General features: G+C 39.7%; 1 protein-coding gene across 1 annotated transcript in view; it reads right to left on the bottom strand.

The window, feature by feature from the left end:
• LOC122891676 (SAP domain containing ribonucleoprotein) overlaps positions 1-23,336 on the bottom strand; it is a 45,110-nt gene that overhangs the window by 8,806 nt on the left and 12,968 nt on the right. Inside the window, exons 5-9 of the mRNA XM_044227524.1 lie at positions 21,972-22,023; positions 21,070-21,143; positions 20,612-20,640; positions 16,359-16,384; positions 15,404-15,472 (exon numbers count right to left, since the gene is read on the bottom strand). Of these exons, the coding sequence (XP_044083459.1) occupies positions 15,404-15,472; positions 16,359-16,384; positions 20,612-20,640; positions 21,070-21,143; positions 21,972-22,023 (250 nt within the window). The remainder of the gene's footprint in view (positions 1-15,403; positions 15,473-16,358; positions 16,385-20,611; positions 20,641-21,069; positions 21,144-21,971; positions 22,024-23,336) is intronic.

Below are 23,336 nucleotides of genomic sequence, written 5' to 3'. Positions count from 1 at the left end.
CAACTGAGCCACACAGGAGCCCCTGTTCGTTACATTACTGCATTATGAGGACCCATAGGGAAATCTTCTTTCTGTTAATTATGGTTTTGCCGAGCAAATTTTAAGTTTTCATCTTCCTAACTCTGTGAATCACTATAAACACTTTTAACTGCTCTCCTCTTTCTTCTGACAGCTATAAAATTTGGAGCCAAATGTGTGGCCTGTCTCTGGCAAGCAGTTTTGAAAATATTTTCTATTAGCCAGATGTATTAAGGTGAGAGAGAAGTACTGAGATGAGATCCAAAGACAAGGATCCAACACCTAGATCCGAAGGCAGAAACTTAGAAGATGAAGTACAGTTAGTTATAGGGTTGCTGCTGGTCCCTTAAGAACTTACTCATCTCTAAATATAATGGGATTAGTTAAAAAATACTTCAGTACCCCCAAGAAAGAAAAAGAGAGGGGAAGGAAGTACCAAGTTATCACTAGAAATTTTATTTTTTTTTAAAAAAGATTTTATTTATTTGACAGAGAAAAAGACAGCGAGAGGGGGAACACAATCAGGAGGAGTAGAAGAGGGAGAAGCAGGCTTCCTGCAGAGCAGGGAGCCGATGGAGGGCTCGATCCTAGGACCCGAGACCATGACCAGAGCCAAAGGCAGACATTTAATGATTAAGCCACCCAGAAGCCCCTAGAAATTTTAAATTAAGGACTCTTGTCAATGGTTTCCAAGGCATATACACTGTAGCCAGGAATTAAGTCCCAAATGGAAGATCAGCTACAACAACTGGCAGCCTGAACATCATACTTTCTTTTTTTTTTTTTTTTTTTAAAGATTTTATTTATTTGAGAGAGCGAGCGAGCGAGCGAGTGAGCATGAAAGGGGCGAGGGATAGAAGGAGAAGCCGGTTCCCTGATGAGCAGAAGGCCTGATGTGGGACTTGATCCCGGGACTCCAGGATCATGACCTGAGCCAAAGGCAGTTGCTTAACCAACTGAGCCACCCAGGTGCCCCATCATAGTTACTTTCTAAACTGACTGTTTTGTTCTATGGCAAAGAGTTCCAAGGATTAGATCTCTACCCAAGATGGAGTAGACTGTGGCTTTGTTATTCTCCAAACCCAACTTGCTTCTTCAAGATAAAAATTCAAGAGAACATTTTTCAAAACTTACTGGTCTTATCCTGTAAAAGAACAATAAAGAATAAAATAAATAAACAATAAAGAACACCACTCCAAACTTAGTGTGCCAGGGTTATTTGCTCTGCCAAGAGGAGCCTACTTTGATTTACTTAGCACTCCATGGGCTATGTACTGAAAACATACACCTTTTTCAATTTTATTACCAGTGCCACTCTGGATCATAAAAAGAAACTAGGAGGGGGTGCCTAGCTGGCTCAGTCAGTTGAGTGCACAACTCTTGTTGTCAGGGTTGTTAGTTCAAGATCCACAAGGGTTGGAGACATTACTTAAAAAAATAAAATCTTATAGACACTTGGGTGGCTCAGTCAGTTAAGCATTCAACTCTTGATTTTGGCTCAGGTCATGATCTCAGGGTCCTGGGATCCAGCCCTGCCTTAGGCTCTTGGCTTGAGATTCTTTCTCCCCTTCTTCCTCTGCCTACCCCCCAATAAATCAATCAAATCTTAAAAAAAAAAAAAAATCAGGGGTGCCTGGGTGGCAGAGTTGGTTAAGTATCTGATTGACTCTTGGTTCTGGCTCAGATCACAATCTCAGGGTCGTAAGATCCAGCCCCATGTTTGCTCTGCGCTCACAGTGGAGTCTGCTTGAGATTCTCTCCCTCTCCCCTCCCGTTTGTGCTCTCTCTAAAATGCACAAATAAATCTTTAAAAAAATAAAATCTTAAAAAAAAAAAAAGGAGGGGGCACCCAGATGGCTCAGTGGGTTGGGCCCCTGCCTTCACCTCAGGTCATGATCCCAGAGTCCTGGGATCAGGAGAGCCTGCAAGGAGCTCTCTGCTCAGTGGGTAATCTGCTTCCCCTCCACCCTTCTGTGCCTGCCTCTCTGCCTACTTGTGATCTTTCTGTCAAATAAGTAAATAAAATCTTAAAAAAAAAAGGAAACTAGGAAAAATAAAGCAGTGGCCCAAATGTAACTTGGGCTTATTTAAGGAAATAGAATTCCCAAAACCCAAAGCTAAAATACTTACTGAATTTAAATATGAGATATCCTCACTATTCTCAGAGGAAACCAAAAGAATTAACCAAGCCAGACCTTCCTGGTCAGTGCAACAGCTCACTCACTCATCATCCCTCCTTACACATGTGTAAGAAAAAGAAATAACAATCTAAAAAATTCAGTCAGAGATATCCTTATAAGCAGAGAAGAGACTTCAGGGAAGCTCAACTCAGGTACTACTATGAGTTGGAGCTGGGTGTTCTGGTTTTTAAAATATTTTATTTATTTATTTGAGAGAAAGAAGGAGTGAGAAGGCACAAGCTGGGGGAGGACCAGAGGGAGAAGCAGAAGACGCCCCACTGAGCAGGGAGCCTGATGCAGGACTTCGGTCTGGGACTTCCAGGATCATGACCTGACCCAAAGGCAGAAACTTAACAGAATGAGCCACCCAGGTGTCCTTATAACTGTTTTTTTTTTTTTGTCTGTTTGCTTCAAGTAGCCTCCAGGCCCAATGTGGATCCCAACAGAAGGCTTGAACCAACTAAGCCACCCAGGCGCCCCCTCATATGGCTGTTTTAATGACAGCTACTCTTCACATTCAACACTCTTCAGTGTAAGAATCTGCTGTATATTTCCATCAAGACCTAAACTCTGCCACTTTATTTACCCCACTTTAACAGTTATTTTCTCAGAAGTCTTTCTCCTGGAATGATGGGAGAGAGACTGATAGTGAGCTAAGATGGTCACATTTTGCAAAAATAACAAGTTAACTGTCCCCTTTATTTTTTTTAAGATTTCATAGAGAGAAAAATTGAGAGAGGGAACACAAGCAGGAAGGTGGGAGAGGGAGAAGCAGGCTTCCTGCTGAGCAGGGAGCCTGAGGTGAGGCTCAATCCCAGGACCCTGGGATCACGACTTGAGCCGAAGACAGACACTTAACGACTGAATCACCCAGGCACCCCTTTATTTTTTTTTTAAGATTTTATTTATTTATTTGACAGACAGAGAGGGAACACAAACAGGGTGACTGGGAGAGGGAGAAGCAGGCTTTCCATTAAGCAAGAAGCCCAATATGGGGCTCAATTCCAGGACCCTGGGATCACAACTTGAATCAAAGTGTAGATGTCTAATGAATGAGTCACCCAAGTGCCTCTAACTGTCTCCTTTTATAAATGAATTAACGATATGAAGATGTTAATAGTACTCAGGCCAGTCTGATTTTCCAAGGAAATGTAAAACAGTGAGGCAAAATGAGGAGGATGGCGCTTTATGGTCACTTTTCTGACTCACTGCTACATGACTGATGGCAGGATGAAAAGCAGAGGCTGGGGGCTTTCAGGCAATGGTAGATTAATAATGATATGGCCTTGACTCCCTGAGGTAAAGGTTATGAAACATTCTAGGGTAAGTGGGCTTCCAATTTTATACTCTCACGGTGAATGACAGCAACTGATGGTTTTTCTCTCAGAAACACTGTGATGCTTAAACACACAGCTGTCACCTCCCTGCCCCAGTTTCTGAAATTCATCTGAACAAGTTTATTCCTGAGCCTTTATGTCAGCCAGACCAAGGAACATGAAGTGGTCCTAAAAACTAATGCACAGAGCCTTAACTAAGCAAGACAAAAGCGAAAGGTTGGACTAGTAAAAGGTATGCCATTTTAGCACATAGATAGTAAAGAGACACTCTAACACTCCCACACACATAACAAAAAATATATCTCCCAATAAAACCATCTTACCTGCTCTCAAAAAATTTTAACTGTAGGATCAGAATCAACTTTCTAGGGCCATCAGGGTGCCAGGAACTTTAAAGCTACATGAGATTTAGAGACGGCCAGGAACTGTATCTCCTTTATCTTTACAGGATTTAAAGCCCCAAAACACAATCAGCTCAGAACCAAACACTGTTCTCAGTCGCTAGCTCCCATCACTTTTTCTCTTTCTCCAAAACAAGCTCCTTCCCCCACCCCCATTCCTCTCCAACCCCAGAGGAGGTCGTCTCGGTCTTGCTCTAGCTGATTGTAGGACAAAGCAAAGCAGGTGGAGGAAATGAAGGCTTTACACTTGAGACCCCTGGAAACCAAGTTTCTATTAAAAGTCCCCACCTCCCTCCCTTAAAAGCCAGGAAGCTGCTGCTTTTAAGGATAAGCGATGCAGAGCTACCAAAAATGTCAAGAAGGCAGTAGAGGGAAGCTAAAAACTTTGAAGGGAGGTATATGCTATCTTAACCAAATTACAGAGAATGAAGGAGGACAGTTACCTAAGCATTCAGAAATTACAGTGAGGACTAGGAAAGCAGGTTCTTTTCACCTGTAAAATATATCTATATCTACCTGTTTTTTAATGTAAGCTCTATGCCCAATATGGGGCTCGAACTCAAGACCCAAGTCTCATAGTCTATCAACTGAGCCAGCCAGCAGACCCACCTGTAATATTTTAAAATGAAGATTTCTGGTTTCACCCAAACTAATAAATCTCTCAAAAGGAAAAGCTTAGGTAGATGTATTTTTTTTTAAAGATTTTATTTATTTATTTGACAGGCAGAGATCACAAATAGGCAGAGAGGCAGAGAGATAGAGAGAGAGGGGGAAGTAGGCTCCCTGCTGAGCAGAGAGCCCGGCGTGGGGCTCGATCCCAGAACCCTGGGACCACGACTCGAGCTGAAAGCAGAGGCCTCAACCCACTGAGACACCCAAGTGCCCCTTAGGGAGATGTATTTTAAAAAGGGTCCCCTGGTGACCCTTATGTGCTGCTATAGTTGGGAACAATTGCAAATAGCTTTGAGAAAGCACAGCCCCCCAAAAATCAATCAATCAATCAATCAATCAATCTCACCAAGTCCAAGCAAAGTTGCTACTCCACTCCAGTTTTCCCCCCAAAGCACTAGGGACCTTCCAAAAAGTTTATGCTCCCTACAAATAGGGTATCTCAGCCACAGGGATGAGAAGGGGAAAAGAAAACTATGAAGAAATCACAACTGGCTCTATGAAGCACACCTGTATTGCTTGCCTTCATAGAATTCAAGTAGAGGAACAGAGACTCTTTGACAAGGGAGTTCAATATAGGAAAACATGCCAAAACAAGATCAGGGAAAACTTCAGGTATGCTGGGGGTGGGGTGGGGAGGGGGAGACACAGGCAACTAGGTTCAAGCACACAAAGGTGGTTTGTTTGTTTGTTTGTTTGTTTGTTTTTCCCACTGCAGAACTGATACAGAGTACAAGGGGGAATATCAACAAGGTAGAGAGCAGAAAAAAGAACAGATAGGATTTGTCTTAGAGCTTGTGTTTTGCTCATTCACTTTAACACAGCACTAAAGAGGTACATCACATAAGGCCTCTCTGATCTTACAGCTCTCTTCACTTCTAGTTGTACTTCCTCAACCACCTCATACCTAAGCATGAACATGGTAGTGAAAATTCTGTAACTGCCTCCTCTACTCTATACCTCAATGAACTCCTCACCCATGTTTTTTAAAATCCAGACAGCAAGCATTTCAAACACAGTATCTTTCTCAGTAACACATCTTCACTGCTAGGGAGTTAAGGATTCAGTGTCTGATATGAATTTCAAGTGTAGAATATCTTGAAAATACATTTCCATTTCTGTCCTAAGAGTCTGCTCTCGGTATGAGAAGGTAAAATTTGGTCAAAATACTATTTTAAAAATGCGAGAAAAGAGTAACAAAGGAAAGGGGAGGGATGAAAGGAGTTAACATTTTCTAGATCTTAACAAGATACCTCAGATTTTATTAAAAACATGGGCTTTCGCAGTGCCTGGTTGGCTCAGTCAGCAGAGCATATGAAGACCTCAGGGTTGTAAGTCCAAGCCCCAGGTTGGGGGCAGAGATTACTTAAAAAAATAAAAAAAACTTAACAAAACAAAACAAAACAAAACAGGACTTTTGCTAGTTTGCAAACATTACAAGCAAATGTCCCCCTATAAAATATCTCCCAATCTGATGCCCTGCCTCATCCCCATTCCTATCTCTAAAATACTACTGGATTTTATCTGATCTCCTTCGGCTATCAGACATGAAAAGCAACTTTGCTATTAATAATGAATATGTAATGGGGCGCCTGGGTGGCTCAGTGGGTTAAAGTCTCTGCCTTCAGCTCAGGTCATGATTCCAGAGTCCTGGGATCCAACTCCCCCCCCCCCCACATCGGTTTGTCTGCTCAGCAGGGAGCCTGCTTCCCTTTCTCTCTCTGTCTGCCTCTCTGCCTACTTGTGATCTCTGTCTGTCAAATAAATAAAATCTTAAAGGAAAAAAAGAATGTGTTTTAAAAAAAAATGACTATATGAGAAAACGAACTGCCATGTAATTATTAAATTTTACTTGAAAAAACTTTACTTGAATTGAACCTATATATATATATATATATATATATATTTTTTTTTTTTTTTTTTTAAGATTTTTATTTATTTATCTGAGGAAGAGAGAGAGAGAGCGAGTGCGAGCCCAATGCGGAGCTCAATCCTGTCCTGGGATCACGACCTGAGCCAAAGGTAGAACACTCAACTGGCTGAACCACCCACAAGCCACATGAACCTATATATATTTTCAAAAATAAAATGTCACTTCTTCTTATCAATGTCAGCCCCAAGAACACTATTAGCTAAATGTTAGCCTCTCAAGTATTAAAATACATCCTAAACATCCTTATACTGCTACAGCTCTCACATCACAAAGAACCTTTGAATACCAAAACTTCTTACCTGTCCCACCCAAAAACTAGCAATACACACACCAAAAACACACACACACACACAAACAAACAAAAACAAACAATCAAAAAAACCACTCCATTCTCTTTTCTCTCATACAGATTCTGAAGAATGGACAGACTTGGATTCAGAAAGTGGGCTCACATTTCACCAAAGGCAGGGAGAGTATCTGAGAGCAATCAGAAAGAGATACTAGATATTGCTATAATTAGAAAAGCCAGGCCAGTTATTGGGTCATCCCCAAATTAGACACAGGTACTGGTAACCCCCAGATTAGACATACAACTAGATATACAGACATATTTACAAATAAATTAAAAAAATTATTTATCTTATGTACCATGAGTGGAACTTTTTTTTTTAATTTTAAAAACTGACATTCAGAATGATCCCATCTCAAGAACTTGGCTGGCAAAAGCAACTAAATGTATTTAAAAGTGCAACAGACTCATTGCCCTTCTTTTCCAGGCTGTATTTACTCTTGGGGAGAAGATTACAAGGGGACCACAAAAAAGGCCTAAAACTTGTTTTTTATCAAAGTCATCAGTTCTGACATGTTAGAAGAAGGAATGCAAAGACCTAAGTGGGGGTGGGATTTTGAACAGGAGAGACAGAAAAGAGTGCGTTTTTCTCTTACTACAAGCTTTCCTACCTCTTCTAGTTCTTTGGATTCAAACTCGGTGTATAAAATCATGTAAAAAAAATAAAATGAAAAGGTCCAAGATCTTTAGTGTTTTCAACCATACATCCTAGGGAAGTATAATCCTCTACCAGAAACCTCTCAAAGGCCCAACTTATAATAAACAGGGCAAAACAGTATAAATCCTGACAAAGCATCAAAATTTTCATCTTGCTTGCACAAATCTTTAAAGCTTTTCCTCTTAAGGTGTTCAATTTATATTCCTAACATTTTTTACCCTTTTTTTCCCTCATACAGAGCTAGTAAAAACTGTGTTTAAGGGTTAGAACAGAGAGTGGGAGGGTAGAAGAAATTAAGCAAAGAAAAACCTGACTCCTATTTCTCAAGTTAAAATTAGAATACATTTTCAAGAGCCCTAGGCAGGACAGAGAAAAATTCCATTCTGCCTCTTTGCTCTTCCAAATTCCTATAGCCAAGTGGCTCAACAGCAGTTGAATGGCACACATAATGACATCATTGATTGGAACTATAATAGAAGAGAGTGAGAAGAGCGGGTGTTGGGGGGGGAGTGGGAAGGGAGGGAGGTGAAGATGTATTTGTGTTACAGACAAAAGACAAGTTCTGTTCCTCAGCAGGGACAAATGAAGAACCAGATGAGGGGATAAACTGAGGTCAGAGAGTTTTCCCTATTGTTTCCTCTTTAAACAGCTCCTTCACCACTCCCTCAAGGTTTGTTCCAAAAGGCGGGTAGAGAAACAGCAGTTTTTATCTTAGAGGAGAGAAGGCAGAAAAAAAGACCAAATATTAATTTTCAAATCATTATTAACTAGAAGAAGATATAAAGGACTGGTTAAATTTTAGTTGAGCCCCAAAATGCTGCAAGAAATGCTGAAACCTACATGGGTTTGGATCTTAGCTCTTCCTGAAATTCATCTTGACAGTCTCAACTGCTATCTACTATACACACACACACACACACACACACACACTTTCTCTCTCTCTCTCCCATTCTGTCTTTTCTTATTGGTTAATATAAGTTAAGAGAATGTATTCTTCAAATGGAAGAAGCATTTTTAGAAAAAACAACAATCTAGGATGAGGGGCGGGGATATTCCCCCAAAACTCTTGCTCAATGAAATGTCTAAGATCTACATGAAAGTTTTTCCCATCTACAATCCTATTATGTGCATTTCTCTTGGTCTCATGGGGCATAAGAAAGGGGAATAGAGACTTTTTTTTTGGGGGGGGGAATAGAGACTTAAGTGGTGTGCTTAGCCTAGGTACTGCTACTTGAGTGTATTTTGGATGGAAAAGAACCCAAAACCACTTAGCAGACTACTACTCCAATTTATCTTGTGATCTAAATCTTCTACCACTACCCCTGTAAAAAAAATTCTGCCAAACTCCTCACCATGGTTTATGGTTCTTCAGGGTCTTACGGTACTATGTTGGCCATGTCCTATGCATGACTGCCCCACAGTTCTTCCTTTGGAAAAGGTTTATATACACATACCTAAACTCTTAATAATTATAAACCCTCTGAGAAAGCTGGTGACCAACTTCTAAATCCATAGAGTGAACATCCTTCTTTCCACATCCCTCTATACCAAAACCCACTGCTGAAAAGGAAGAACAAACATTTCATTTATTTCAGATGGTGGAAGGGAATTTAGATAAAATCAAATATGTATTCCAGAAGAGTGACTGGACACCAGCTCAAAATCAGTTAGCCACAGCGAAATCTGTATGCTAGGAGACACTGGTGCTCTCCTATGCTTGGAAGTGACTCTGTCACAGCTTCTTTGATATCTCAACAGACTGCACTGACAAGATCCTCAAATTGAAGGAAAGTCCAATATCTCTCTCATTCTTAAGTGGTTCATCCCCAAGCAATGGTGAGCAAAAATCTATAATTATACGAAAGGTTCCTGAAACTAATCATTGCAGCCACCCAACAATCTTCTAGCTACCAGCCTCAACAACAAAATAATGATCAATGAAGAGATATTTAACTTTTTAACCTTTTTATAGGTTTATAGGTCTGTATAACACAGACCACAATCATTAGGAAGAAAACTGGTAAAATCACAACACAGGAAAAGCAGCTTTTATTGTTTATAGGCCTTATGATAACTCACTAGGATAGTTATCTTAACATGAGCTACAAATAGGGAAACACAATAATACTGCAGCAGAGAAGTGGGGAAGATGTACTAACGTCAATAGGGATAAAAGATGCCTGTATTTTCTACTACTAATCAAGAACCAAGAAGCAGTAACACATGCCCCTCATATTCTCGGGGCGGGGGTAAAAGAGTATAAACCACCTTTCCATTTTCTACTTAGTGCCTGGGCTTGGGTTTTGTTTTGTTTGTAATACTTACTTAGCTGGATGTCCTATAACTTCCTGAAGTATCAAGTTTCACTTTCCCAAATATGCCAATTTGGCGGGCAGGGGGTGGGGGTATGGATGATGAAAACAAAACAATCCAAATTTGCTATTATCAGTTTACACCCTAACTCTAAACCCAGATTTAGTTTTTATAAAACTAATGTCCTATGACCATCATCTACTAACTGAGCTGGCTTCCCATCTATTCCCTCCATCCATCCCTCACTCCTTTCAAAGATGAGTTTATGTTCCAAGCCAAGCCCTGTCCTTCACCAATAGGACTAACCCAAACACTACGTCTCTTGGGAGGCATGGAAAAACTGACAGAGAGAAGGAAAAACAAAAAAAAACCCAAAACAATAAAAACAACCAGTCAAGCACAAGACTGAAAACCTAACTGGTGATCAATCAGAACCAACCAGGCAGAGATTATTTATCTGGGTTTTGTTTTGTTTGAGGGGGTGGGAGGTTTCTCAGCCCATAGTCACCATGAGGCTTATATGAGAAAAGGCATGCCATTCTATCCTCAAATAGTCCAAAGAGTTGGAGGGGACAATTTACAGCCTCTTGTGTAAAAAATGTCTATAAATGCCAGTGCCATTCTTTGCCCTGTCACTTCCCATTATCCTAAACCAACAGGATTCTATTCACTGAGACTTGAGTTGGAAACATGAACGGACAGGCCTTTCTTGGGCAGGGGAAAAGGAGGAAGATGACTGAGATGGGGGGGTGCGCAGATAATTCTTTAAGTTTCTGTGTACTGCCTAACATGTATAGTATACTGAACACTGAAATGGGCAGTCATGCAAAAGTCAGCCTAGGAAGAAGAGCAGTGATTTAGTAACCTCAAATTTGCAAAATGCTCAAAACATAAATCCAAAATATAAAGAAAAAATGACCAGACTATCTCACACACACACACACACACACACAAATCAATCAGTCATGAACACTACTGATCCATGGCTCACTTCCTCTCACACACTTTCTCTTTATCATGCACACTGGTCTGCAGAGGAAATCAAGCAAAATCATGCAACAGACACGACAGAAGGTGCGATTTCTTGTTGCCCTTTTTGGGATACTAGGATGAAGAGAAATCTCTACCCTACCTGCTAATCTCCACCATTTGCATCTTATCTAACTGAAAGAGATCTGTGCCTAGAGAACTGTAAAACTTAAAGACGGTGACCGAGGGCGCCTGGGTGGCTCAGGTCATGATCTCAGGGTCCTGGGATCGAGTCCCGCATCAGGCTCTCTGCTCAGCAGGGAGCCTGCTTCCTCCTCTCTCTCTGCCTGCCTCTCTGCCTACTTGTGATCTCTCTCTGTCAAATAAATAAATAAAATCTTTAAAAAAAAAAAAAAAAGACGGTGACCAAATTATATTAGAAGAGTCTATACTGGAACCCAGGACGAGGTGGGCACATTATATTAACCTAGTTGTTCCATAAATACAAACTTAATCATACCACTAACCTTGACCAACAAAATACTAGGTAGCAAATCATCTCTGGTGAGAGAGAACAGTTAAACACTAGATTTTGAACTAAAGAACTTTCACTGAGAATGTAGCCAGCTGCAATTTCAGGATTTGGATCTAGAATAACTAACTTTTGGGGAAAAAGTTACTTTAAAAAAAGAACACTGGGGCACCTGGGTGGTTCAGTGGGTTAAAGCCTCTGCCTTTGGCTCAGTTCATGATCCCAGGGTCTTGGGATCAAGCCCCGCATCGGGCTCTCTGCTCATCAAGGAGCCTGCTTCCTCCTCTCTCTACCTGCTTCTCTGCCTCCTTGTGATCTCTGTCAAACAAATAAAAATCATTTAAAAAAAAAAATAAATAGGGGCACCTGGGTGGCTCAGTGGGTTAAGCCGCTGCCTTCGGCTCAGGTCATGATCTCGCATCCTGGGATCGAGTCCCGCATCGGGCTCTCTGGTCAGCAGGGAGCCTGCTTCCTCCTCTCTCTCTCTGCCTGCCTCTCTGCCTACTTGTGATCTCTCTCTGTCAAATAAATAAATAAAATCTTTAAAAAATAAATAAATAAATAAAATGAAAAAAAAATTAAAAAAGAACACTTCCTTTTCTTATCTTTTACTACTCCCTTTCCTCCAATTTCTCTCCTTCTATATTCACTCTGAAATTGCTTATGTTCTACAGGCACTAAAAAAATTCTGGTCTACAGAAACAGTTGTCCAAATATGTGGTCTGATCAAGGATTTCTATGCTACTTCAAGCGTGAAAACTGTATGAGAGATACAAGCTAGGCTTGAATTGCCCAATATACATGCAGCTATTTAAATTTAATTAAAAAATTCAGTTCACACTAGCTACATTTCAAGTAATCAATAACAACATGTGGCTAATGACTACTGTATTAGATAACACAGACTTATTCAATGGAACAATATTCTGTAGGATATTTCTAACATCACATAAAATTCTACTGGACAGTGGCAGACAGCAAAACATCAGCATTTCTGGGACATTTTAATGGTTTATGGGGCAAAGTAGAACAAACTGTTGAAATCAGGATGATTCTGAAAATCAGGATTTATGATGAGTACACATGGAGTCTATACTCAGTGTATCTCAAAGTTTCAAGTCTCTAAGCAAAGTGGTCCCTGGAAGAAATCATACTACACCAGTACAGTGTTACTCAAAATGTGATCTGCCTCCTCATGCTGATCCCCAAAGTGTTTTACAGTTTGCAGTAACTCCATAAACTTCAAGTGCTTGGAAACTTCCAGAGTAATTTAACACCACTGTGGCACTTTTATTGTATTTTACAAAAGTACCACTCTGCATTGAATTAGGAAAAAAAAAAAAAAAAAACCTCTCTGCCCAATGTGTGGCTTGCACTCACTCATAACCCTGAGATCAAGAGTCTCATGCTCTTCCAACTGAGCCAGCCAGGAACCCTAATAAGTTAAAAATTCAAAAAACTAATCTTGGGACGACGGGTTAAATGTCAGTTGGTTAAGCATCTGCCTTAAGTTCAGGTCATGATCCCAGTGTCCTGGAATTGGGTCCTGCCACTGGGCACTTCGCTCAGCAGGGAGCCTACTTCTCCCTCTGCCTGCTGCTCCCCCTGGTTGTGCTCACTCTCTCTCTGACAAATAAATAAAATCTTAAAATTAAAAGAACAAACTTGTCTTCTGCTACAGAATTTGAGAAGCACTACTCCAGAACATATGTATGGCAATGAATGCCATCTGAAAACACAACTCATATAGCCAGAATTTTACCAATTACATTATCAGATTAGAACCCTTCAGGGATTTATTTTCCTTAAGTTTATGAATTTTGTTTAGTAATCTTTACACCTAGCATGTGGCTGGAACTTACAACCCCAAGATCAGGAATCACACACTCTACCACCTAAGCCAGCCAGGCACCCTAACGCTTCAAGACTTAAAATGGGAAATGAAATCTTATCAATGATCAGCTAAAACAATGAAGTTAGTTGACTCAATTAAATTGACTCAATTAAACACAGAAGCTAACTGACCTCATAAAGTTAGGTGGCCAACATAACTGAACTAAGAAGAAAGTGAACATTTATTAAAGGTAAAAGTGTTAAAATGTTAGATAATTTCATATACACAATTACTTACTCTTCACAAACAGTGTTAGGTATTACTCCCAGTTTTACAAATGAGAACCAAAGAAGTTTAGTAATGTGCTCAAAGTCACAAAGCTAATAAATATATCTCTTCATGCTTCACTTAGCTTCCTATGGACTAAAAATGAAAGGAAGTCAAATATGGAGAAAGATTCTAAGGAAGTGCAGTGAAAAGGCACTGAATATCCCTGTAATGAAATACTATAAAAGTAAGTCAGGTGGGCAGTATAATGTGAGGGGCAAATCTGTCTTGGTGAAGTGTCCATATGAGCTACATAGTTGGAGATATGATACTCAATTGTGTTAATTTTGATGGAGCACATACAGTTCTCTACAGAAAGTTACTGCTGAGATTCTCAGATACATAGTCTTCATATACCAAAGGAGGACAGACGAGAACTGGGGCCACAGATCCAAGCACCCTTTCCCTTGGCAATCCAATCAAACAAAACACAAATGACTTGGTTTATAGTCTAGTCTTCCCAATTAAGCTGCATGTAGCTTAAGAAATACATACTCTGTCTACTCCGAACTCATGTAGCTTAAGAAATACATACTCTGTCTACTCCGAACTCCTGAATTTTTAAAGATTCCACATAAACTAGGAAATATTCCTACTGAACACCTATGGTCTCAGCATTGAGCTGGGCACAAAGACCTAATGGTAAACATAAAAAATGTAACCTAAATGGAAGGAAAATGTAGAAGCTCTGTATAAGGTTAGAAAGTCCCATTGGGGCATACATGTTTGTACTTTTTAGTGCTCAGTTTTTCTCCTGAGCAAAAATTTTAACAGCCACTGTCAGAGGATAGTGTTTCCCAATGGACTTCCAGAGAGCTAAATGTTTCCATACTCAGTGGGAAATAATGACCCTTCAAAAAGTCTGTTTATTTACTTACATAACCTTTACAACCAACACGGGGCTCAAACTCACAACCCCAAGATCAGGAGTCATATCTGCTTCCAACTGAGCCAGCCAAGTGCCCCAATGACTTTTTTTTCTTTTGATAGTTCCTCTGGTTTGAAAGAGTCTTCCCTTAACCCTGCCCCCACTTCCACAACCAAAAAACGTGCTTTCATTCTCACAGAACACAGATTAAGAGACTACCTGCTCAAAGCAAAGGAGAATCCTCACCATCTTCTCCAAAAGAACGTGCCTGGCAAAACTCCAAACACAACAATGCCCTATAAAATTGATCACTCCATGCAGCACTGCGTCAACAAAGTCACTGGCTTAATAAACTCAATAATGTCAGTTAGCAGAGGGGCAGAAAGAATGAAGTAACTTTATTTTTGTTCTAGGGAACCTTGTTTCTAGGTACCTTTGACCCAATGACAGGATTTTCATCTCCTGTTTCCATTAAGACTATATTAGAGGGGCGCCTGGGTGGCTCAGTCAGCTGAGCAACTGCCTTCAGCTTGGGTCATGATCCCAGGGTCCTGGGACAGAGCCCTGCATTGGGCTTCCTAATTGGCAGGCAGTATGCTTCTCCCTCTTCCTCTGCTCCTCCCCCTGCTCATGCTCACTCCCTCACCCACTCTCTCTCAAGTAAATAAATAAAATCTTTGGGGGGGGGAAAAAAAGACTATATCAGAAGTTAAAGTAGATGTAGTAAGTTTTTACCATCAATGACTACAACATCTTAACCAAGAGAAATATAGACCATGTTCTAACAGCTTGGGAGGAAGCTATGGAAAAAAACCTGCAAGAAAAAAAAACAAAACCTATTTCCTTTATGAAATAATTCCTATAACATAATCAACAGTGAGTGAGTGGAGGTGACAGTCTAAAGATTTCATGAAATGAAGTGCTGAATATGAATAGCTAGCTATAGTCTCAGGACAGTCATTTCCAGGCTATGTAATCTCCCAGCTGCTCTAAGGTGGCAAAAACAGTACTTTACCTTTCTGGAGATTGAAGAGACATTCAAACCAAATCTTTGAGCTCTTTCCTTTAGTTTATCCAGGTTAACCTATAAAAACACAGGGGGAAAAACCCATATTCTAAAAAATCAAAATAGAAGATACAAAAGGCAGAAATTATAAACCAAAGCTAAGAGTTCAAATAAGCCTACAATATCAAAGATACCCTATATGGCAAATCAGGACACTAAGCAGCACCCATCCATGCCACTAATTATTAAAAGACCTCTTCTGGAATGCAATAAAACATTCAACTCAGCCTCCTTTGTTCATCAAAGGTGGCAAGAGTCTAAAGAGGTTTAAGATAAAAGCAGGTCAAACACTGCTTAAAAAAGCAAATATCTGAATAATCACCTCCAAACAAGTCCATTATTCACAGTTCAAAATCATTAAATCCTATACATAGCCTCTTCAGTAGCTCTTAACTCTATACACAGCTCTCCTTTCTTCAGAAGACAAATCTACCACTAGAACCCAACTCAATTTTCTGCTACTCCTACATTTCAGCTTCATTTCCCATACTGCACTATAAACTCAAGAGCAGGATTTCATAAAGTCAGAACTCATAAGCAGCTTCCAGAGATCTGTTTGTGGTAACTAAGAATTCGACATTTTTCAGAGCTATTAGACAAGGCCTAAAACTACAGTACCATAAAACAAAGAATTATATGAACTGTCCTCTAGCTAACAAAATCTACTCATTTTCTCAAGAGGAATGACAGGAAGGAAGATGTCTACAGTGACTTGAAAGATATAGCAATTTTCCTAACCTCTTAGTACTCAAACAATCCATTTTATTCAGGACATAAAACACTGTATTGAAAATAGTCACCAAACTCTTATGATCTCAGAAATTCCTCTGATCTGGGGAGCTATCTCCAACTTTAAAACCAGAGTTAAGATTTGTCCCTCAAGGTATAAAAAAAGATTTCTTACCATGGGCTTGGCATCAGATGACAGACCTAAAGAAGAAAATACAAGTTTTACTTAACATTTTTAAAAATCATAAAGGGAGCTAACAGTCTTCAAATCAAATTAGTACAGAAAAAGCATAAAGGACAATTATCCTTTATCTTAAAAGGGGGAAAAAAAAGCAAACATTCCATCTAGAGGGCGCCTGGGTGGCTCAGTGGGTTAAGCCGCTGCCTTCGGCTCAGGTCATGATCTCAGGGTCCTGGGATCGAGTCCCGCATCGGGCTCTCTGCTCAGCAGGGAGCCTGCTTCCTCCTCTCTCTCTGCCTGCCTCTCTGCCTACTTGTGATCTCTGTCAAATAAATAAATAAAATCTTTAAAAAAAAAAAAACAAAAACAACATTCCATCTAGAGATCATGTCTGCATTCACTGCTGATGGGAACACAAAATGTACAGCCACTCTGGAATGCAATTTGGCAGTTTCTCAAAAAGTTAAACAGAGTTTACCATGTGACCCAGTAATCCCACTCATAGGTATACACACAAGAGAAATGAAAACATACATCCATACCAAAACTTGTATATGAATGTTCATAGCAGCATTATCTATAGCAGCCAAAAAGTGAAAACAACCTAAATGTCCATCAGCTAATGAATGGATAGGTAAAATGTGGTATACCCAAACAATGAAATATTATCCAACATTAAAAAGAAATTAAGGGGGCGCCTGGGTGGCTCAGTGGGTTAAAGCCTCTGCCTTCGGCTCAGATCATGGTCCCCAGGGTCCTGGGATAGAGCCCCACATCGGGCTCTCTGCTCGACGGGGAGCCTGCTTCCTCCTCTCTCTCTGCCTATCTCCTCTGCCTACTTGTAATCTCTGTCTGTCAAATAAATAAATAAAATCTTTAAAAAATAAAAAATAAAAATAAAAATAAATTAAGTACTAATGTATCACACAACACGAACAAACCCTGAATATGTTAGTGCTAAGAAGCCAGTACAAAAAACTATGAATTGTATAATTCCATTTATATGAAAGCAAATTAATATGCATAGAAAAAAATAAGTGTTTGCTTGGGTGGGGGTGGAGAGAGAAACAACTGCTTATCAGTACAGGGTTTCTTTTTGGGGTGATGAATATGCTTTAAAATTAGACTGAGATGATAGCTGCAGAACCCTGTAAATGTATTTTTTAAAAACCACTGAATTATAAGTATATAATTTTTAAAAAAGATTTGTCAGAGAGAGAGTGTGTGCATAAAAGCAGGGGGAGTGGCAGGCAGAGCAGGCACAGGGAGAAGCAGGCTCCCCACTGAGGAAGGAGCCCGATGAGGAACTCAATCCCAGGACCCCAGGATCGTAACCTGAGCCAAAAGAAGACACCCAACAACTGAGCCATGCAGGCATCCCTCAAATAAATAAAATCTTTAAGGAAAAAAAAAAATTTTTTTTTTCAGAATTTTAAATCATCACAATCTTGTATAATTGGTTCCCTAACTCTCCATTATAAACATTCAGGTACAGATTCAACTTTTGCCACAACCCATGTACTAGGAACTGTTAGATGTTTTTACGTTCTTACTCATAAAAAGCATTTCCTTTCAAATGTTGCCAAACTCTATTCTTTTAAGAGATACTCTATAGGTTAAAGATGTTAGAATTACATGAATGATACTGTAAATGTTATCAATACGTTATTTTATTGATCAGGTTTCCTTTTTATTTTTTTTTTTCAAGATTGTATTTACTTATTTGACAGGTAGAGATCACAAGTAGGCAGACAGGCAGGCAGAGAGCTGGGGAAGCAGGCTCCCTGCTGAGAGAGCCCAATGCAGGGGCTCATGACCTAAGCTGAAGGCATAGGCTTTAACCCACTGAGCCACCAAGGTGCCCCAAGGTTTCCTTTTTAGACTATTAATTTTAACTTTTGTCTTTCCTCAAACAGCACCACCTAAGGTCTTTAATAATTTTTGCTGAACTACCACCAATCCTACTGCATCTTTCTTGATATCTGATATAACTAAAAGCCGGAAAATATCTTGTTTCTAAAATATGTAGTGAGGGCACTTGGATGTCTCAGTCAGTTAAGCACCTGCCTTCAGTTCAGGTCATGATTTCAGGATCTTGGGATCGAGACCCACACTGGCCTCTGCACTTGGCGAGGAATCTGCTTCTTTCTCTACCTCTGCCCTTCCCTCCAGCTTGCGCTTCTCTCTCAAATAAATAAAATCTTTGGGAAAAAAAATAAAGTAAAACATGTAGTGATAGTGGCCAGAATTTTGCTAGTCTTTTATTTATTTATTTTTTAAATATTTGATTTATTTAAGAGACTGAGATCACAAGTAGGCAGAAAGGCAGGCGGAGAGGAGGAAGCAGGCCCCCTGCTGAGCAGAGAGCCCAATGTGGGGATGGATCCCAGGACCCTGGGATCATGACCTGAGCTGAACGCAGAGGCTTTAGCCCACTGAGACACCCAGGCACCCCTTGCTAGTCTTTTATTATTTTTATTTATTTTATTTTATTTTATTTTATTTTATTTTAAAAGATTTTATTTATTTATTTGACAGAGATCACAAGTAGGCAGAGAGGCAGGCAGAGAGAGAGGAGGAAGCAGGCTCCCCGCAGAGCAAAGAGCCCGATGAGGGGCTCAATCCCAGGACCCTGGGATCATGACCTGAGCCGAAGGCAGAGGCTTTAATCCACTGAGCCACCCAGACGCCCCTTGCTAGTCTTTTCAAAAGCAGAGCAAAATGCTACATTTTTAGAGGACATCTTAATACACTTCAAATGGACAGATCACTAAGAAAACTAAATTCGATTAAGAAATTACTTTTAAAATTTAAGTCTCTAAAACTGGACTATGTTCTTTTTAATAGTAACTTTCAAATAAATAAATAAATAGATAAATGTAACTTTCTTCCTAATTTATTACAAGATACTCATTGCAGAAATTTAAAAAACAGAGAAGCAGAAAGCAGCACTCAAAATTCCAACTAGAGACAATGAGTATTAAGGATTTAGCACATATTCCCTCCAACCATTTTTTTTTAAAGATTTTATTTATTTATTTGACAGAGTGAAAGGAGGTGCACATAAGCAGGGGATATGGCAGAGGGAGAGGGAGAAGCAGGCTCCCCAGTGAGCAGGGAGCCCAATGCAGGACTTGATCCCAGGACCCTGGGATCATGACCTGAGCTGAAGGCAGTTGCTTAACCAACTGAACCAACAGGTGCCCCCCATTTTTAAAAAATGTTTATTTTTAAGTAAACTTCACACCACACATGGGGCTCAAACTCACAACCCTGAGATCAAGAATTGCTATGCTCGACCAACTGAGCCAGTCAGGTACCCCCCAAACCTGTTTTTGTTGTTGGTTTTTGTTTTAAGAAAATTCCCTTTTTTTTTTTTAAAGTTTTTTTTTTTTTTTTAATCTGCGAGAGAGAGAGAGAGAGAGAGAGAGAGGGCATGAGTGGGGGACTAAGGGAGCTGGGTTGGGCAGAAGGAGAAGGAGAAAGACTCCCTGCTGAGCAGGGAGCCCAATATGGGGCTCAATCCCAGGACACTGAGATCATGACCAGAGCTGAAGGCAGACACTCAACCAAGTGAGCCACCCAAGAACCGTCACCCAAACCTATTTATCTATAAATACATGCACTTCTATTACCAAAAGGGAAATATACTGCTAATTTTATAATTTATGTTTGTTTAGTATTTTTCTGACAAATACTCTTCAATATCATTTTAAAAACTGCAGAGTCTACTATACCATGGTAGACATTTATTTAACAAATTCCCTACTGTGTATTACATTATTTCTACTTACTGATCACAAAAAATAATGCTGTGACAATCCTTATGGTTAACTAGGTCTTTAAGCCATCCAACATGATTTCCTTGGAAATTCCTAGAAGTTAAGATTGTTGAGGTAAAAGATACTCTCTTTTCTCTTTCACCACTTACACAAGGCAGTATAACATGGGACAGGTACGCAGTAATTACACACTGACTTGAGACACCAGAATAAACAGGCAAAGTACCAGAAACTTCTCTAAAGATGTCCAAGAAAAGGAAAACAAATGTCGACACTTCCTCCCACTCTCTCATAACTTCAGCACCTTCTCTAAAGTGCCAAGGAAGCCTTAAGTATGGTTTTATGTAAAGCAAAAAGGTGACTGTTTTGGAGAAAATGAAATCTGTTGTGACAGAAAAGTTAAAAAAAAAAAAATATATATATATATATATTTTTTTTTTTTTAGAAGAGTCTCTGTATTCTTACCTTTTGATGGAACTGAAGAAATCCCAAATCTGTAGAAGAAAAACAAGCTAAATTTTAGGAAGCTGTTCACACTCTTGCTTGTCTGTCTCCGTGTCAAGTGTACATATGGCACTTCTTGCTTGTGATCTCAAGACTTGCAATCATTAGCTAATTCTAACAACCCCATGAAAGAGGTTCAGTTTACTCTTTTTCTCACCAAGAGACCAGAGAATAAGCTAAAAGGAAACCTTATCAAAACCGGGAGTAACAGTTCCTGACTTTCACCTATTACAAAAATCCTGCTTGATGAGACCCAATCTATAGCTTCTACATCCAAATCAGTGGAGAATTCTGAACAGAGCCAAAAAAAGCGTTTCTTTTCAGCAAGGTCTCTACTCTACTTAAAATCAACAATTGTATTTAAAACCTAGGGCCTTCATATTATCACTGTCTCAGATCCAAAAGTCTAGGATACTCACCTTGCTGCCCGGGCAGCTTTCTTACTCTCCAAGCTCACAGGTACATTGAATCGTTCAGCTCTCTTCTGCATTCTCTAGGTGATAAAGAGAAAAAAAAGGGGAAGAGAAAAATTATTGTGTGGTTTCCTTCTTTAAGGAGAAAAGTTGTTTAGAAGTGTGTAGCTTTCGAAAATGAGGAGTATATTTCATAAGGTCTAAACTGAGAATACTGACAATTCTAGAGGATTATCAGGTTGTATCTATCCAGGGCTTAACTCAACAGCCCTTTCCAGAATGCAAACACAAAAGACTATTATTACATTCATGTCCTCAAAAACAAAAGGAAAGGAATAAAATAAAACCCACATTCTGCACGAGGCCAAGAAGACAAAAGCTGTGTTTGGTTGACCTTTGAAAAGGGATCAAAGGAACAGCTTGATTCCAACATTAGTGGTACTCTTTCAGTTAGAAATGAGGCAGCATTGTCCTATGTCATCTCTACTTAAAAGGTACAAAAAAACCCCACATAGATCTCAATTGGAGACCTTCAGAGATATTGACACAGAATCCAGAGAAATTTCAGTCTTACCAGCAATGAAGTAGTGACATCTTCCCTTATTACTTTTCATCTCTTCTAAGGAATAATCCTCCCAAACTCTAATCTAGTTTGTAAACATCTTAAAGAGAGTTACCACTAAGGCCTTAGGACTATATACAAAAAAACTAGGACTTCAAAGGTGACTATGCCGGCCCAGATATTTTCCCAAGTAAGGTGGTAGAAAAATATATCAATACCAAAATCTGTCAATACTGATTTTCTGCCTATGAGTCAATTTTTTAGTGATCATACAGGTAAAACAAAAGGTAAGAAATAGAAAGATAAAGAGAGAGACTGCTGGTCTTCTAGGGAGCAAAATACTTACTTCAGTCTGTGGTATCTCAGATGTAATTTTTACCACCTTCTTCTCTGCTGCCCTGGAAAAGAAGAAATTTTTTTTTAAATCAGAAAACTTGATATTCTAATCCACAACTTTAGAATATGTAAGAATTCACCTGAATCATGTCCTCTGTCCCATATCTCTCCATTACCCCTTAGTCCAAAAAAAAAAAAAAAAAAACGAAGCCCATTAGAACTTCAGTTTCTTGAGCTGCCATCTATTGGTAAGAGTTCAGACAGTAGACTAACCTACTTTGCTAAACTATAAAAAAGTAATCAGGAGAAAGTCTGGTTAAATATACTGGTTTGAAAAGGAAACACTCAAAGGACACCGGAAACCACTTCTTTTACTTTTAGGAACCTTAAATTTACTTCTGGACTAATGACTATTTCTCCAACCCTCATTTAAATGGCAGCTCTCAATTTTCATCACAACAATTAACGAGTGCTCTACAAGCTCTGGTTTCCTTCTTTTACAAATCCCTTATTTCTCCCACGGGGAGTGTAGCTCCAGCTGGAACAGTCAAATTGAGACAAATAAAAATGCCAGAGGGAGTGGGAAGAAAAAAGGCTAAGGGGAGTTTGAATTAGGAAAACATGGTTAAGTTACTAGTCAAAAGGTTTAAGAGAAAACAAAAGAGGGGGGACCATCGGGGCGGGAGACAAAGTTCAGAAGTACCCAGGATAAATGGAAGGGCATTAACCATCCACCAAACAACTCCCATAAAACTGTGGGTCATAACCAGTCTCATTAAGGTCCCTCATTTAGAGACATGGGCAGCCTTTGTTCCAATATCCCAGACACTTTTCCCATTTGATGCCCTGAAAGGTAGTAATGGTTTAATGGCATTTTCAGAGGAAGCAATTCTGGAACAGGAACTTACTCTCTCCATCCTTTTGTTGGAGATCCCTGGACTGACAGATAAGCAATGGCTGCCCCCTGCTGACCATAACTATATCCTACAATATTTAACTACCCTGGTTAGGGGTAGCGGAGTGAGAGCAATCAAACTAGAAATAGTAGCATATTTTTGGAGAACCTCAAGCCAAAGATGAAGGGCATCTCCTTTTGAATGTTCAAAGTACCTAAATTAGCCCTGAATATTATTAAAGAAATTCCTGAATTCTCATTTGCGGGTCATCCATACTTCCCCAAGCCTCTGTTTGTCTTGTTCAGATAGAAAGGGACACTGAAGTTTGATGTTTTTACTTTAAGTCCAGTGCCATTAAGACAACAGTCTTCTCCACCAACCCCCAAGCTAATGACTTTCTTCACATTCCCATCTTGAAGCACAATCACTGCAGTACACCTCGTGGCAGAAAGGGAACCCCAGAAAGGATGCTTCTTTCT

This window comes from Neovison vison, chromosome 12 (assembly GCF_020171115.1).
Source record: "Neovison vison isolate M4711 chromosome 12, ASM_NN_V1, whole genome shotgun sequence".
NCBI classification, from domain to species: Eukaryota; Metazoa; Chordata; class Mammalia; order Carnivora; family Mustelidae; genus Neogale; species Neogale vison.
Note: the sequence above shows the minus strand (reverse complement) of the source record. Positions and strands in the feature narration are given on the sequence as shown.